This window comes from Silurus aristotelis (genome assembly GCF_946808225.1).
Source record: "Silurus aristotelis genome assembly, chromosome: 6".
In the NCBI taxonomy this organism is placed as follows: domain Eukaryota; kingdom Metazoa; phylum Chordata; class Actinopteri; order Siluriformes; family Siluridae; genus Silurus; species Silurus aristotelis.
This window is the reverse complement of record NC_139579.1, coordinates 4,245,491-4,264,446: the sequence shown is the minus strand read 5'-3', so window position 1 is coordinate 4,264,446 and position 18,956 is coordinate 4,245,491. Positions and strand designations below refer to the sequence as shown.

Here is an 18,956-nt window from a genome sequence, read left to right as displayed (position 1 = left end):
TGGCGGCGGATGTGACTTACGGAGGAGGACCTGCTAATAGAGTCAGCATATGGCAAATGACAAAGTTTCCCCTTTTCACAGAAAAACGACTCCCCCTTGATGAAAGAAGACGGCGGTCAAATGGAAATTGCAGAGTGTGCAAAAAAACGATGCAAGGTGCAATTTAGACCCCTTAGCAATCCTGTGGCATTTTTTTAGCACTTACAGTACGACCTACATATACAGTGGTTTTACATTTGCAAGGATGCAAGTCAGGCATCAGAAGCATTAGAACTGCTTATAACTTTTATTTAGCACAGACTGACCACTTCCTCTTTTTAATGCATCATGGAATATCTGGGGCAAATTGTAATCCACATCGAGTGTGCTGTGTTTAATATGCTAATTTTAAAAAAGGCATGAGTAATAAAGCTTTCTCTTTTTTTTTTACGATTCACAATACAGTTCACACGATCACTGTAAAAATTTTCTTCATAAAACAAAATTCTTTTGAACAGCAAAAATTGAACAACGAAAGAAGACACAGTTTCTTCGTAACGTGTCATTCTTTTGCCTAATGTTATATAATAATATAGGAATAAAATACTGGCCCTTTCGTATATAAAGGGTTCTTTATGGATCGTTAAAGGGTCCATTTATGACTTTTATGGAAAATTCATTCTTGATGTTATTAAAGCATAGACTTTATTTGTCACATATACATTACAGCACAGTGAAATTCTTTCTTCGCGTGTCCCAGCTTGTTCGGAAACTGGGGTCAGAGCGCAGGGTCGGCCATGATACATCACCCCTGGAGCACAGAGGGTTAAGGGCCTTGCTCAAGGGCCCAAGAGTGGCAGCTTGGCGATACCAGGGCTTAAACCCCCCCAACCTTCTGATCAGTAGCCCAGCGCCTTAACTATTAAACTACCAACGCTACCAACTCTTTTGAAGTAATGAATAAACTCTTTCACTCTGTTATTTTTTGTTCTTTTCTAGCACTTTTTCTGTGTTATTTCAGAACTAAATAGATTGGACTTGATATAATTCAATGAAGAGTTATAAATAGTAATATTAAGTAGAAGTAGTAGCAAGTCAAAATCTTAGACAAAAAAAAAAACTTTCCAGCGGTTTCAAACCAAATACAATTTGGTAAAAAGCACAAAAACTTTTTTTTTGTCTTTCATTTTTATTTCTTTTTTTGCTTTCATAATACAACATTAAATTAAATTATAAAAAAAATACTATAAATAATAATTAATTAAATAACATAAATAGAAATAAATAAATAAATAAATAAATATATTTGTCATTTCCATATATATATATATATATATATATATATATATATATATATATATATATATATATATATATATATATATATATAATAATTTTTTTTTTATTGTTTTAATATAAAACAATGTTTCTTTTTTCAAATAGAAATGAAATTCTATAACACTGGCGTTTTATATCTTCATAAAGAGAATGCGCCAAAAAACGTTTTCCCGCCGGCGGTCTCCACATTGGACAGCAATTTGTTGTCCATGACGGTGCACAGTCGGTCTCCGGCCTTTAGTTTGAACGCAGCTCCAACGTAGATGGTGCCATACCAGTATGTGGGTTCATCGTCTGTTGTTAGCTTGCAGGCCGACCTCGTGGAGCTCAGCAGCGGCTTCCATGAGCCATAGGAGTCAGACATGCGCTTCACGGAGTGGCTCAAGTGCAGCACCTGGCCCTCTGCCTCCTCGTCATTGGTCGTGCAGCTCAGTCGGTATGAGGCCTGGCTGTAGACGAAGTAGAGGCCGCTGTGGAAAATCGTGATCTCGTTGTTCTCTAGTTTGAGCCCAGAAACGAAAGACTGGTCGGCGTTGTTGAGCCACTGCACGGATGTGTTTGAAATCTGGTCATTGAAGCGACCTTCAGGGAAAACAAAATCGCAAATTAGATACACCAACCAGGCATAACATTATGATCACCTGCCTAATATTGGGTTGTCCCACTTCAGCTGCCAAAACAGTCCTGACCCATCGAGCATTAATAGCATAAACTTCTTCAGCAATTTGAGCCTTCGCTCCCCACATGCATCAATGAGTCTTGGCCACCCATGACCCTGTCGCCGGTTCACCACTGTTCAAACCTTGGAGCACTTTTGATTAAATTCTAACCACTGCAGACCAGAAACAGCCTACAAGAACTGTAGTTTTGGAGATGCTCTGACCCATTCACCATTAAAATGAACAAACCTGCTCAAATCCATACACTTGCCCATTTTTCCTGCTTCTAACACGTCGACTTTAGGGATGAAATGTTCACTTGCTGCCTAATAAATCCCCCCCACTAACAGGTACCTGTGAACACTAACACTGAAAAGATAATCAGTGTTTTTCACTTCGCCAAACAGAATTCACTCAATTATGATTTTTGGCTTTTTTTTTTACAGTTTTTACAGGTTTACAAGAATTTGCTTATATATATAATTAATTCCAATAACAGTCTGTTTATCTTTGCCTCGGTCCAGAACCAGAAATTGAAATTCGCTTTGCTTCTTGCAGTTTTGACTAAATAACCATGAATCCAGTCTTACCTGAGAGATGAATCGCAGCCTTCGCAGACCCGGAAATTTGCCTCAGCGAGTGCTTGATTTCTGATGTGAGAAAATTCACAACACTGTAAGCACCCTGAATTTGAGAACGAAGTTTCACAGTGACTTATTAACAAGACTGAGAACGAGAGTAGAATTGAACTCACCTTGGGTTTCATCTGGGCTACTCTGTGTCTGTGAAATGAATGAGAAGGGAAAGAGGAAACACGTTAAAGCAAGAGGTAATTATTAGCACGGTAGACAGCAGCGTTATGTGTGTATTCATGCATCTTACCTTGTTTTGAGTAAAGCAAACGGCAGCGGCGGCACAGAGGGCCACAGCCAGAAGAACTCCACACGTTCTCCAGATTCCTGAAGCAGACCCGGCCTTCTCACGTACAGGCATCACCCGGGGTGCATCTACATCCAGCACAACTTGACTATCACTGGCCATCTCTGAGTCGCTCGGTAGCTATTAGTTAGTCCTTGTAAAGAAAATGTAGACTCTTTATTGCCAATCTTGATGCTGAAATGCAGTTGAGATGTCTGACCAGAGCCGAATTTCATAATGCTGCTCCTGTGTGCTCGGCTATCTATAAGAGCTGTGTAGGCGAAAGGAGGGGAACTCCACTGATGTCAATAGGAATTAAAGGAGGGGAACAAACCATGTAGTTTTTCATCTGTAAAAGCCCACAGAGACACACATACACACACACCCACTTGCTCAACACAGAAATACACACACATAGAGTGAAATCCAGCACTTTGTGCACGTTCTGCAAACAAAAGTCCAAACACTCATTTTTTGATTTCATGCTTGTGTTCTAATCTTGAAACTTAAAAAAGACAGAAATATACAGATATTCGATCTCTAGAGGTTTTTTCCGCTTTTGTCTCGTGTTTTGTGCTTTTTTTTTTCTCATCTATTATTCTTCCTTCCTCATTTCTCTTTCGGCCAAATTCGCATTTCTTTTCCTGCCTGTCTTCTTTTTTTCCCCCACAAAAAAGTTAAACCGATTAGTCATGCTTATCCTTTAGTCTAATTTAAGTATCCATAAGTGTCTCCTTTTGAGGAAAACCACTAACAAAATCTACTAAAAAGGGTCTTGGTTCTTTGAATAAAGGATACAAGGCTTTAACCAAATATATTTTATGTATGTGTATTATCAGGGATAACATTTTTAGTTACATCTCTGGATCCCTTTAAATGATCCGTTTTGAATATATGTTTTTGAATAATAATAATAAAAAATAAAAAAATGTAAATGTTGATCATATTAAACATTATCTCATGTTTAGGATTGTGCTTTTTAAAATACAACATCAATGGGAAATATCCTACTATAAGTATTTCCTATTTTAACCTACAATAAGACTACAGTTTCTTTTGGCTTCTCCCATTAGGGGGCGCCACAGCGGACCATCCGCATGTTTGATTTGACACATGTTCTAACGCTGGATGACCTTCCTAACACAACCCTCCCCATTTATCCAGGCTTGGGACCGCCACTAAGAGTGGCTGGGGTTGGTTCCCTGACCGGCGATCGAACCCCGGCCGCAGCGGTGAGAGCGCCGCATCCTAACCACTAGACCACCAGGGAACCTTGCAAATGAATAAATAATGAATAAATAATGAAATAAGAAAAAAAAGGTTTTTTTTGTTTGTTTGGGTTTTTTTTGCTGCATAGGCACATGTACTATCAGATGTCTAATCCAGGGCCCAGAAGTGACAGTTTGGTGTTACTGGGATGTTCACTCACAATCTTTTAGTGAGAATTCCAACATCCAGAGCTACCACAAGAATATCTTAATATTTCCAATACAAAATTGGATTTGATTGTACTGGGGCTCGGACTTAAATCCAATTCTGAGTTAATTCTGTGGCAGGGAAAATGGTGGTTAATGGTGGCACTGTGGTTAAGACCATAAGACCAAATTACTACTACTGGGCCCTTGAGAATCCCTCACCAGCTCAGTTGTATAAATGAAATCATTATAAATAGCTTTAAATAATTGTAATTTTTTATTATATTAAACATTTTTTCAATAATTTCCAGTATTAGGGTATAGGGTCAGACACATGTGGTGACCCAAAAACCATATCAATATCGAGTCAATATCAAACACTTAACTATGTTGGATTTACTTTGGATTGTCGCTAAATCTTTAAAGACTTTACTCAGAAAGCTAAACACAATGTTTTAGTATGAGTAGAGGATTCAACTGTGCTCTCTAACAACACAATCAGGCCTGCAACCTAAACTGAAGTTTGTCCTGACTTTAGCAACATGGAGCTTATTGTTTTTATTTATCTCAAAGTAAATTTTTGTACTATATGTACTATAATCAAAAAAATAGATTTCGATGTAGATTTGATTAGTTTGCTAGATTGCTGTCTGTGCTATGTGTAAAAGCTGACTCATCATGTTCCATGAGTGGACGATATTATATAAGCTTGAGAGGTAATTAATTTAATACGTAATTAAATTGTGTATGACTTGTTGGGGTGGAGCCACTGTAGTAGGAGGGTGGAGCCATGGGGGGCGGGTTGGGGGGGGGGGGAATTACACCTAGGGTGCACAGCCCTGTTCACTTCACCAGCCATAAAGTTAGGATGTCAAATTTATGCCTGATTTGTGCATATATATATATATATATATATATATATATATATATATATATATATATATATATATATATATATATATATATATATAATCTACATTGATGAGCAGCTTCTGGGTTTTTTTTACCATCTTCTTTCCTTACACTTTACTTTCATTTTCTTTCCTTACGATTAAGGCCTGGGGCTACATTTGAGAAATCTTTTACTCTTTCACTGTAATCTAAAAATAGTACTCTAGTGCAACGTTCTCCAAATGTCACTAATAATTTGGTCGCTTTTCTCAGTTTCAAACACACGTGGGCCGACAAAGAGAAATCCTCTGCTCTTTTTGTTTGTTCACTGCCGTGACATTTCCCCATGACATTAAACATCAAAAAGTTAAAGATGGGGGATGTGGTGGGTTACAGCGTGGCGGTCGGGGGAAAAATCACAGCAGTTTGTTATTGCTGTGAGGATTATAAAATAAGGTTGTACTTGGCATTTTTATCCTACGTGTCATTACTGGACGACACTTTCACCTTTACGTGCTGTTATAGTGTTTTTACAAATTTTTGTTTGGTGAGTCCTAAAAAATGTGAACCTCGTTTTATTCACAAGGTCTTTTCTGAATTCATGCTAAATGAACAATGGTCAATTGGTGTCCAATTCGGATCGATAAACATTAGCGACTAATTTACGTTGTGACAGAAAGTCAGAGGTAAAAGGAAATTGGATTAATAAGAAATACCTTACAGATATTTTCTACGTTTTACAATGACTATAAACGGAAGATCATCTTTTAAGATTTTAGATAAAAATAAATTAATAAATAAATAAATACATTTACAAAAAAATCATATTGACATACGACGCTAATGTTGTCATTATGTGTTCTGAATGAGTTTCTTACTATTTATTCATTATGTAATGAGATTAAGGGATTAATAAATAGCATTTATTATTCAATAAATGTGACTATTTGTGTAGGGTGATTGTATAAAAAAAGGGAACAATGGAGGGAAAATCCTCTTTAATGTTGTATAACTGAAGTCTAACAATAAGAGTGATAACAGTGGGGAAAAAAGTAAAAATTTTCTCTCGACTGCTGGTTTAGATATAGAAATAGATGTAACTGTTGATTAGTCTCGGCTTTGCGGTCAAACCTCACAAACATCTATATCATTAAATATCATTATCATTATCATACGTCAGTCGCTGAGTGATATGTCATATCTTGTAAATTATTCACCAGATTTTTTTTTCATGTATTAAATTGCATTATTTAGAAAAGGGATTAGATGTGGAGTTAATTCATTTCCTATACTGCAGTCTGTGCTATGCCTAAAAGCTGAGGTGTCACTCATTATACATCAGCATCATGTTTCATGCCTGAAAGATTATTCATGGTCTAATTAGCTTGGTTTTTACACAACTAAGAACTTCGAAAGAATCGGGACCGAGTTTTTTGAAGGACAGAAGGCTTCGCATAGAGATATTACATAACATATGTTACATATGTTCCTTAGTGCTCTTACATCTACGTCTTTGTGCTTAATTTCTGAATAATGTTGCCCAATCCTGTGCTGAAACAATGCTCACAATACGTTCAACAACTTCTATTAAGTGTCCGATTGCTGTAGTTGACTAACATTTATAAGTTGACTAAGATTATAACTAGCAAACGAATACCATATAAACACATCTTTGCACATCTCTCTGATTGTTTTCAGTGGTATACCTATTACTTTCCAACAATAGACTTAAGAGTTCACCAGTTTCAAGACCAGTATCGTCGCTACCAAAACCAATACCAGGATTTTTGAACTCAATAATTATTAAAATTAAAAAGACCGCAGTTCTTTTTTTCTTCTCTTTTTCTTCCCTTGTTTATTTTTTATTTAAGTATTAAACAAACTAATTTTGGGGCCATATTGAAACTATCAAGATAATGTTTGTTTTTTTACGTGTTCCTCTTTTTTTTGTTTTTTCTAACGAAACTAGAGAGAATGTAGAGACTTTCCCTTTGGGCCTGTTTCGTTTTTCCAGTGATCGACTCTTCTGTTTTTGAAAAAATCCATTTAGAAGCGACAGATGATGCTGATATATAAAGATATATGACTGAGTGACTGACAAGTCCTGCTTTGCTTGTTCGAAGAATGAAAATAATAGTTTGTATTGACATAAATATGACTCTCATGTTTAAAGATTCGCAGGTAGGATTGATATTTAATGTGAATATTGATTCGCTCAGTACAAAACCAATATTAAAAATATTCTCTGCAGTAGACCGTGTCAGATATATAAAAGAAATCAGGAAGTAGGTTCTAATTGTTTAGTTGCTTATTAAAACATCAGTAAGGTGACACGAGGAAGGAAGCAAAAGTGTAACCTTTAGCTTGGATTTCCAAAATTTTGATGTCCCAGATCTCAAAAACGAGTAACAGGTTGGCATGTTACAGCAGACTGGCCGGAAAAGATGGATGACTTTGAAATAAATTTGTCCTGAGTTACGGATTTGAGTGGACGCTTAATGGATGGACACTGACGCGAGTTTAACCCTCAAAACCCATTAAACCTCAAATCTACAGCGTTCTTTTAGTACTTTTCTTCCTCTTTGAAAAGAACATTTCCCTAAAGGCCAAGTGTTACCTTTCTAAACCACTTATAGCAGTCTGGAAAAAAGCATGCCTCTGTACAGTCCCACACATTACACACCCGCTGCAGAGCGTAGCGTCCTAAATATTTTGACATTCTCACCAACTTTTGTGGTTCTTTTAAACATTTGCATACAGAATACCCCAGGAAATGGAAGTGTTGGTCATCAAATGTAGTAATTATCTGAATAGGCATGTGATATCATCTTTTTAATGAGTTCACCTCTCACTTTTTTTATGTTGTCCACATGAACTGACTGTCTGGGTGACTGTCTGGGTGACATAAGATGACACGTTCAATGCCAAAATCAGGCCACCATGAGAACATTTATACAGTACATACATTACAATCTTTGAAGTGAGATGCTTTATAAGAGAGTCATAAACAGACTATATGTCATAATCTATAATGCACATACAGAAAAGTTGATATTAATAAATGTGTTTTATTTGAAGACATATATTATATATAGAGAGATGTGGATGCCATTAACCAGAGCGACTTACAGCTGAGCAGTTGAAGGTGAAGGGCCTTACTCAAGGGCCCAGCAGTAGCAGATTGCAGATATATACATATTGAGTGCCAGAGGTGGGAAGTAACGGAGTACAAATACTTTGTTACTGTACTTAAGTAGATTTTTCTGGTATCAGTATTTTTACTCCACTATTTGTTTTTCAGACAACTTTTTACTTTTACTCATTACATTTTTACACAAATATCTGTACTTTCTACTTCTTACATTTTCAAAACAGACTCGTTACTTTAGTTTTAATCCATTGATTTGGTGAAATATCAAATTTCTCTTTTGTGCTGATTTCAGCCGAACAACCGATTTCCTGTTACAAATTTCCTGTTACGATTTCCTGTTTCCTGTGCGCGTCTTTTTCAATCCGCTGAAATACATTCATTAGGTAACAACATGGGCGTAAATCCTGGGGGAGACGGAGGGGACATGCCCCCCCATCCGAGGGTTGTGCCCCCCCAAAAAAAAAAAAAGATCTAAAAAATATCGCACTCTTTATTGTAAACAATATATCTATGTATACCTATATAATTGTGTAAGTAGAAAAAAAACAACGCAAAAATGCATTTAGAAACAGTTCCCCCCCCCCCCCCTCCCCTTTCTCACTGCTTTCCCAGTTCATCTCACCTTCTCTACACACTCGAGTCAGGTGTGTGTTCATCTCACCTTCTCTACACACTCGAGTCAGGTGTGTGTTCATCTCACCTACTCTACACACACGAGTCAGGTGTGTGTTCATCTCACCTACTCTACACACACGAGTCAGGTGTGTGTTCATCTCACCTGCTCCACACACACGAGTCAGGTGTGTGTTCATCTCACCTACTCTACACACACGAGTCAGGTGTGTGTTCATCTCACCTACTCTACACACACGAGTCAGGTGTGTGTTCATCTCACCTACTCTACACACACGAGTCAGGTGTGTGTTCATCTCACCTACTCTACACACTCGAGTCAGGTGTGTGTTCATCTCACCTACTCTACACACTCGAGTCAGGTGTGTGTTCATCTCACTTACTCTACACACACGAGTCAGGTGTGTGTTCATCTCACCTACTCTACACACACGAGTCAGGTGTGTGTTCATCTCACCTACTCTACACACACGAGTCAGGTGTGTGTTCATCTCACCTACTCTACACACACGAGTCAGGTGTGTGTTCATCTCACCTACTCTACACACACGAGTCAGGTGTGTGTTCATCTCACTTACTCTACACACACGAGTCAGGTGTGTGACTGCGGCTTAATTAATGTTCAGCTCCATTAACTAGCGTATTTTATTCACTTTAAATAAAGCGATTCTCTTTAATGTAGTTGATGCAGACTCATTCATAAATTAGTTGCGGCAAAAATGCTGATTAGCGATGTAATTTTCCATGAATCTGCTCTATTAGCGATTAAAATAGGACTTATCTAGTGAACGTTAGCTTGTTTACAATAGCTTGTAGCATAGTGCACTGACACTAACACACCAAAGCCGTTTCCCATGCAGTGTTTTATTTGGGACGACTTGACATAATGTTAACTTAATTAGCATATTGTTTATCTGTGCATTTACTAAATGAGCACTGCTACATCCGAACCTGACCCCAGTGTATTTTTATAATCAGTTTCTATTCTGTTCTTAAGTGTCTTCATTAATTTTTAATAAAATGTTACACTTTTTTTAAATTCCTTGTTTTGCTTTGTCATTGAACCTGAGAAAAACTTCAACTTAAAATAACCATAATGACGCAGTCTCTATGCTACAATAATAAAAGCAAAGTGTTTTACTGTGGGGACACTGTGTCTTTATAAGTACAATTTGACTATTATTTGTGTCCCCCTTCAAAAATTGCTCATGAGAAATTTTATATTTATTGTCCCCCCTACTGTTAAATTAAATTTACACCCATCTATCTATCTATCTATCTATCTATCTATCTATCTATCTATCTATCTATCTATCTATCTATCTATCTATCTATCTATCTATCTATCTATCTATCTATCTATATTAATATGATGTGAGGTCCAGTTAACAGCTAAAACAGGTAGAAGTAATAACTACTTTTTACTTAAGTACATGTCAGAGCCAAGACTTCTTTACTTTCACTTAAGTAAAAATGTATAATCAGTACTTCAACTTTTACCCGAGTTAAAACATGAGTATCTGTACTTCTACTTAAGTAATGGATGTGTGTACTTTTGCCACCTCTGTTGAGTGCTCCCTCACTAGCCTCTCTTTATTCTCCCCCAACCAACAAATACATTTCAAATGAAAATGCATTATCAAGAAAATACAAGGAAATATTAAATATATATATAAAATAAATGACTGAAACTGGAGATTATTATTAAAAATAATACACATTTCATCACAAATAAAAACTTTACCAATTCTAAATGAGTATATTCCACACAATGTTACTATATCAGAGGAAGTGAATGAATCGAAGCTTACAGATAATGAATCAATGATGTCTGACCAAATAATAATTCACCAGATTTTTTGGAGGAAGCAGTAGCTCAGTGGAGAGGCCTTTGGACTGTGATTGAAAGGTTGTGTGTTCAAATCCCAGAACAAAAACTTTTGGGCTCATAAACAAAGGCGTACACAGTTGTAGAAATAAGATAATTGTCAAATGGCATAAATGGTAAATGGTATAATATTGTATTAAAGCAAGCTTCTAGTGTTTATAATAACAGGAATTGTGAGGAACAACACAATGGATAGACTTGTGACTAGATGATTGAAGTAAAAACATATGTATAAAGCATTCTATCTATCTATCTGTCTGTCTGTCCGTCCGTCCGTCCGTCTGTGTGTGTATATATATATATATATATATATATATATATATATATATATATATATATATATATATATATATATATATATATATATATATATATATATACACACACACACATGTAAATGTTATCACTTTTCATTTGCACTTCCATGTTCCTTGCCTTACACCGTTCTCGGTTTTGCCTCTTTGCAATCACGTAATCACGTGCACGACAGGTGCAGTGGATAGAAATTAGTCCTAACATGGAAATATTCCGCTTGTGTGCTTTATTTGTTTCCGAGCTCAATTAAAGGAAGCACAGATGGAGAAAAAGCTTCATCATTTTTTACATGAAGAATGTTCATTTATTCCAGAATTACATTATGCAATCATGTTGTAGTCGGGTAAAAATATTTATGAGATAAAATTCCAATAATAAAAAAAAAAAACCCTGCAAAAAGGCATAAGACAAACAAGAAAAAAGAAAACTTTCTCTGGATATTAGAGAAAGTAAAGGACTACGAGAAGGAAGGGTTAAAGAAAAAAAAAAAAACCGCTGGTGCTAAAAGACAGCCCATGAGCACAACAGGCAGTTCTACAGAATCTCACTGTGGTAATTTTTTTTTTTTTTTTGCTGCTGCTCTCAACCAAATATGGAACTGAGAAATTTTATAGACACACTCTTTATGTACAGCTAAAACTCGACATATTTATACAATACTGACTACTTAATGAAGGTTGTCACGGAGCTGATTATTAGTATTACTTGTGTTGTTGTTGTTGTTGTTGTTTAAAACAGAATTTAGTGTACGAAATACTCATCAGGCTTGGAAAACCACACTAAAGAGTCTGAATGCCGGGTGTGGGCGGAAACATAACTAGTCTATTTCACACCCAGTGGTGGAAATAGATGGAAGCTTCCGTAAAACACTTGAAAGTGGGGCATTTTTAAATAGTAAAGTGAAGCTGTACTTCTCTATAAATGGTGGTGCTTAGATGTTGTAATGATTAGGGAACCGATAAGGGAGAGTCCCTTTTTTTTCCACATGGCGGTCATATCAGTACACAGCAGCTCAGGTGTCTGTGGTTATATATTTTTTTCTTATTATAAGAGATTCTTGATTGATTGTAGTCGATTAATTTACTATAAAAGCAACAGGTTTGTCGTAGTTGATTTGTACGATTGAATATCGCTCGTAGTTCCGAATGTGCTAGTTTTATTTCATGTGTCATAGTTTCAGGAGCGAAACGGCGTCGCACTTTTTCAGGCCGTGACTCCGATTACACATTACGCTCTTATTACAAATGAAAAAATGATGTCAACATATCAAATTTATATAAACAAATCCATATTTAGACAATGTTGAAATGATGTTATAATGTAATTGAAAACAGATTTGTTTCGATCTAATGAGATTTTTCAATTCACATAGAAACCCTCATTCAAATCAGATTGCAAGGAAATTTTATAAAAGAGATCTCCAGTCAGAAATTTGTTTTTGGAAAGAAAGAAGTAAGAAACGAGAAAGAAAGAGAGAAAGAGAGAGAGAGAGAGAGAGAGAGAGAGAGAGAGAGAGAGAGAGAGAGAGAGAGAGAGAGAGAAATGAGGCCGCCAAGGAAATGCCCTAGCATGTGACAACTAAATTTTACTAATCAGCTGCTACTAAGCATAAGTGTGAAGGGAAACACTGTAAGCATTAAGGTCTAAACCTTGCAACACACTCCAGACGATGCAGTTCATCACACCATCACACCCCCTGATGTGGATTTCTTTCTAATAACCACATGTTGGAAGTCAGTCATTAAATGGAAGTGGAATTATAGCAAAATAATCCATATTTCGTAATTCCATGTGTTGCAAACACCATCACATCATCATAAAATTGTTTTCCTGCAACAGCATGGATTAATGTTAATGCTACGAGATAACATCTCAATGAGTGGGTCATTGCCTCGATACCAATATTGTGGCTGTAAATTGCATATGTTGAGCCTTATAGTCAATACGTAGCCTCAGGTTCATCTTGGTGTCGAGAATTCATATAAAATGACGTGAACTAGTGGTTTATCCACGTCACAAAACCAGCACTTCCATTTTGTCTTTATGCGTCATTCAGAGAAACGTTAGTGTTTAATGAGCAATCTTCTCCGTTCCCAGGTTCACCAGGCTACAAATTTTATTCGTTTTAAAAGCGGTGACCTACAAAATGAAAAAAAATACACAAACGTGGTCTTAACATATTGACACTTGGCTTTGGAGATCTGCACCTCAGCGGATGTGTTTGCTAGGTATAAGTTCTGAGAACTCACATTTCCTTTTTTTTAACACTTAGCTTTTTTTAACACTTAGTTATATTGCATTCAGAACGCATCACACACCAAACAAGAAATGAAACCGAGCAGGAAAGACACTTATTAGGGAAAATGGTGACGCTTCCTGTTGTAGATGCCATCATGGGTGAAATTGTTCAGCATGACACCCCGTACATCCGATTGTGTGGAATGAATGATAGAGGCGGTGGATGTGGGAGAGACGGGTGGAGTGGGGAATTTCATCATCCAAATAATGACAAATGATTAACTTGACTTCGTACAGTCATGCTACTGTGTCACAGAAATGTGAGAAATTATAGGAGATTGTGCCATAGCTTAAGGAAACATTTAGCAGCTGGACGTTTTATTGCATAAATGTTATTACGTTTAATTCTTTGAAGTGAAATGTAGGATCTGGGTTCTTTGAGGAACGGAATGTGGTTTATAGTTATGATGTATTCACTATTACACTTAAACATGAAAAATGCAGTTCCTGTAAAAAGTTTGGAAACACTTGGTCATTTATGGAGACACAAGCATGTTTCTTTTGTTTATATGTAGCAAACTAGGCCATGTAAGGGAATAAAGATTGGCTTTGACCAAACACATTTATAAATGTACAGATTTCAGACTTTCATTTTCATTGAAAAATCCTCACTTAGCATGAATAAGAGCTTTACATACTCTTAGCATCCGGTCAGTTCATTTCTCCAAATATTTAGCTAAAATACTTTGCTGTGCCTCTTGTCAAACTCGCCAAAGGTGTTGTTCGCTAGTTGGATATTTCGTTCTGACCTTGTGATTCAGATCATCTGAGAGCAGTTTAATAGGATTAGGGTGCAGTGACTGGGCAGGTCATTCCATGATAGATAACAATCCAGTCGAATGTTTGCTCTCTAAATAATGATACAGAATTGTTCTATGGTGAAGTCGGTTCCAATTAGTTGTAGTATAGATGGAATTACATGGTGTTGCAGTATGGAGTGGTTGCCATGTTTGTTCCTTTTACTCGGAATAAGTCACCAGCCTTCCGTGCTCAAAAACAACCCCAAACCATTAAACTTCCACCTTCATGTTTGACTGTGGGGGTGAGGCAGTCCAATAACATCATCTCTCCTGTTCTCTGTCTTACAGAAGTTTTTCTCTTAGGGACACAAATGTCCAATTTGGACTCATCTGTCCTCAAAACTTTTACCTAGTTTTTTTTTTTTTGCGTGTGTCCCAAATCCATAAAAGACTGGAGGTTCCAAATCTCAGTCTGGCTGGAGATTTTTGTAAACATTTTGATACAAAAATCTCCAGCCAGACTGAGATTTGGAACCTCCAGCATGTCGAAATACATGAAGAAATTGCTGTATTTTAATGAATCAGATTAGACCCATAAATCTTACTTTCCCTTTTCTTTAACACCTCAAACAGCTCTATGTTTGACAAATCTGAAATTGAATAAAAAATTTTGTTTTGCTTTATTGTCCCATAAGTTACCTTTAAATACATTTTAAATGTACACGTTAGGTAGGAGTCTGATCACCTGTTCGGTGATATTTTATAAACCGGTCTTCACATTTCCAAGTTTGAAAACAACATCCTGCAATTTTCAAGTTCTTAAAGCACTGTATAATAAAATCAGAATTAGAATCAGGTTTATTCACCAAGTGTGTTGACAAACTACAAAGAATTTGGTTTCAGCTGTTAGTGACTCTCAAAAATACCGACATAAATAACACTACACATTTAGCTTGGACTATACAAGGCAAAACAGATAAGACAAAAACAGACTATAAAACACAATATAGACAGTACGAGTATTAAATAGGGATACAGATTATATGACATCAGTAATGTACATAAAGTGTGAGAGTGCATGGTATTGCAAATAACAGTATTGTGCAACAGGTATGATAAAAAGTTACTTAAGAACTTTTGGGCAATATACAGCAGCAATAGTGTGTGTAACATATACGGATGATGTGATGACTGACAGTTACTGCTACTAGTATTAGTAATACTACTATTAATCCCACTGCTGTCATATTTATGGCATTGGGCAAACATCCTTATTCAGAAAGTGATTTGAATTCTGCATCAATAAATACATTCTAACACTGGTTCAGTAGGACACAGACTAAGAATACCATCAGTTTAAAATCTTTTTGGAAGAGAAAATACTTAGAAAGAGACTTTTTTTAAAAAGGGGAAGTGATAATTTAAGAACCATTGAAAGATCTTTTGACTACTGCCAGTTACTCAACAAAGAAAAGTCTTGAAAAAGATCTAAATTGTACCCTGAAAGATAGTGGGACCAGTTAAGAAGTGGTAGGGAACCAGTGCAGTGCTGGGAGAGATGTTGTACTAATAAATGGGGAAGTGGTAGCTCAGTGGTTAAGGCTCTGGGTTACTGATTGGAAGGTTGGGGATTCAAGCCCTGGTATGGTCACTCTTGGGGCCCTTGAGCAAAGCCATTAACCCCATAAACAAACAAGCAGAAAAATAAATAAATCTAATTTCATTATATACATTTTTTTTTACCATAAAATCCAAAAAAAACAAAAAAAAATTTATATAAACAATAATAAATACCCACATCTGCTTCTAAGTCAGTATCATAAAACTTTTATTATTATTATTATTATTATTATTATTATTATTATTATTATTATTATTATTATTATTATTATTATTATTATTATTATTATTATTACTGCTACTATTTAAAACCAAACAAACAAAAAATAAGCAAGCAAACAAATAAATAAATCTAGTCCCACACAATTATATATTTATTTACTATCTAATCCAAAAAAACAAATTCGATTTTGTATTTAAAATAAATGGCTAGGATGGGACTTCCCCTTCTATGCCCCTGATTCATGCACTTGTTCTTAACCAGGTGAAGGCATTACCTGAATGGAGGGATTCAAGTGAAACCCCCCTACACACAGCTTCAGACTGTGGAGGAGTATTTTTGAGCTTACTCATATGTGTATAATGTACAGGCAAGCCCCACTCTATTTATTTTTCCCCTTTTATGGAACATATGAGTTTGAAATTAAATGTATGCTAGAAAATCTGAATAGATGAAGAGTTTTTAACTCTGTTTCTAGAGTAGTACACAACTGCAGCATTCGATCCAGTGTTAAGTGTGACTGCAATGTAACACTTCCTGAGCTGGAGTTTCCCCGTATTCTCACACTTCACACAGACCACTCATAGTGGATTTCCACTCACATCTTTTTTATTTTGAAAGACGTGTATTGCATTTTTTGATCAAAATATCATTGCCTTGTGCAATTCTTTTTGTAGTAAGGAATTTCTCAGGCCATGTCATGTATTAAACCCATTTTTTTTTTTAGTTGATCTAATACTATCTTCATGGCCCAATACAAAGTTCTTCTGACAAGGTGAGTGACCAGGTGGGTGTGGTTCATTAGTGGATGTCTCTGCCCAAATCTACAGAGCACCAGGGCTCACTGAAAACAGTTTGGTTAGTCGTTACACTCATTCAACAGATCTCGGCCAGATTTAACACCTATTAAAAAATTATGTAGTGAAGTGTTAGACGCCGCTTCTCACCTCCATCATCAAAATACCAAATGAGGTAACGTTTTTTAGAGTAGCATGTTGTGAACAGCAAATCATTGGTATTATCAAGGACACCTATCATCGACACAATGGACTGTTGTTGGTATGCCTACGATCATGAAGCCACAAAATGTCACAAAAAACATCACCGTTGAACAAAAAAAAAAAAACAAATACAGCTTTTTGTTGTACTTTTTCTGTTATAATCTGTTGAAATAAATAAACAATTCATAATTATTTTTTATTTCTACAATTTCTATAATAATTTGCGATTTGCACATTATTGGCATTTGCACATCTACATCTACTGTAAATAAAAGTTTGTGAACACCCAACTGCATATTTATGGACCAGCCATACAGGTATGTAGTTCATGCCCAAACTGTAACCACAAAGTTGGAGGCATGCAATCATAAAGGATGTCTTTAGATGTAGAAGCATAAAATTCTTCATTAACTTCAACTACAAGACCCAAACCTGTTCCAGCTATAACAATTTGGAACAATATAGAACTTTGACTGCACCCCAGGCTTCCTCACCTCACCTACATCAGTACCTGACTTTACTAACATCCTTGTGGCTGAATGAGCACAAATCTCCACAAGCACACTCTGAAATCTAGTGGAACATCTTTCCAGTGGAGTGGAGTGGAGGTTATTATAAGAGCAAATGGCGACTAAATGTGAAATGGGATGTTAAATGGCATAAATTAATCTTACAGTCAGGTGTCCACATACTTTTGTCAAATAGAGAAATGTTTAAAATTGTGGTATCTATTAGATTGGCAAACGATTTGCAATTTATTGATACTCAAGGAAACTCAACATTTGAATTTTTGTTTTATAGACACTTTTCAAATGTTCATAACAGAATTATGGGATTGCCTTTTTAATAAATGATACATGCAGCACGCCTGTAAATGTGTCCAATATAAAGAGATTAAGAACATCGCTGTCATTTGGAATTTAACTGGAAGTGGCAATGTTTGTTTATGTTAATTCTAACAATATTGTGCGTGTGTGAGTGTGTTAAATATTGCTAAGGACGCTAATACATAAATGAGAATCCCTTAAGGCTCAGTAATGGGTCCATTGGTAATTCTAATCTTGGGGGGAAAAAAAGTGATTAGCTGCGACAGTCTCTCTCTCTACAGGGATAATCCCCGTCTTTGCATTTGCCTTTTGGAAATGAATAAACTCCTGTGTCTCCGCCTGTCCAGAAAACGTCCATCATTTTTTCAGATGGTGAAATGTTACTGTTAGTTTAAGTGTAACCTCAGGCATTTATTTATTTGTCAATCAAAAGCTTTCCAATGTGGAGCCTTTGTTGTTAACTCTCCAGCTCTTATACGTGTAATTAATCATATGCAATGTATCTGTGTCTCACCTTGGATGAAAAATAATCTGTTTTAAACAATTGCATAATATGGACAAAACTATGTGGACACAGAAACATTACACTCAATGAAAATCTCATTTCATATTTAGTTACCCTTTTGATAGTATAATATGCCAACTCTAATAGGAAGGCTTTCTACTAGATTTTGGAGCAGGGCTGGGGGTATTTGTGATCAATCAGCTACAAGGACATTTGAGGTGTGCACATGTTGTTCCAGTCCATTCCAAAGGTGTTTATTGGAGGGCTCTATGCAGGACACTTCAATTCTTACACTACAACCTAAGCACTCAGTATCTTCATGGATCTTGCTTGTCAGGGCATTGTCAGCATTGTCATGCTGGAACCAATTTAGGCGTCTTAGTTCCAGTAAAAAGAAATTGTAATACAATACAATGACATTCAAACGTATTCTGTGGTTCTAACAGTTTGCTGAAGAACTATATGAGGCTGTGATGGTCAGGTATCCAAAAACCTCTGATCATACAGTGTATATAAGTATATACTGTATATTGTATAACATTTACAATATTGTATGTG

The 18,956-nt window shown here is 36.1% G+C and overlaps 1 protein-coding gene across 1 annotated transcript; it reads right to left on the bottom strand.

Moving 5' to 3' along the window:
- Positions 1-1,385: 1,385 nt before the first annotated feature.
- Positions 1,386-3,162, bottom strand: tnfa (tumor necrosis factor a (TNF superfamily, member 2)). Its single transcript, XM_083545461.1, has 4 exons — positions 2,859-3,162; positions 2,731-2,758; positions 2,567-2,626; positions 1,386-1,899 (listed from the first exon to the last, which is right to left on the bottom strand). The coding sequence occupies exons 1-4, from the start codon at positions 3,015-3,017 to the stop codon at positions 1,457-1,459; spliced, it is 690 nt and encodes a 229-aa protein (XP_083401587.1). The 5' UTR covers positions 3,018-3,162; the 3' UTR covers positions 1,386-1,456.
- Between the last annotated feature and the right edge of the window lie 15,794 nt (positions 3,163-18,956).

Excerpts from the sequence above, each read along its gene's own strand:
- tnfa (XM_083545461.1), bottom strand. The coding sequence starts at position 3,017 with ATGGCCAGTGATAGTCAAGTTGTGCTGGATGTAGATGCACCCCGGGTG. Across the intron at positions 2,627-2,730 it reads TAGCCCAGATGAAACCCAAG|AAATCAAGCACTCGCTGAGG; the intron begins GTGAGTTCAATT and ends TTCTCACATCAG. Across the intron at positions 1,900-2,566 it reads GGCTGCGATTCATCTCTCAG|GTCGCTTCAATGACCAGATT; the intron begins GTAAGACTGGAT and ends TTTTCCCTGAAG.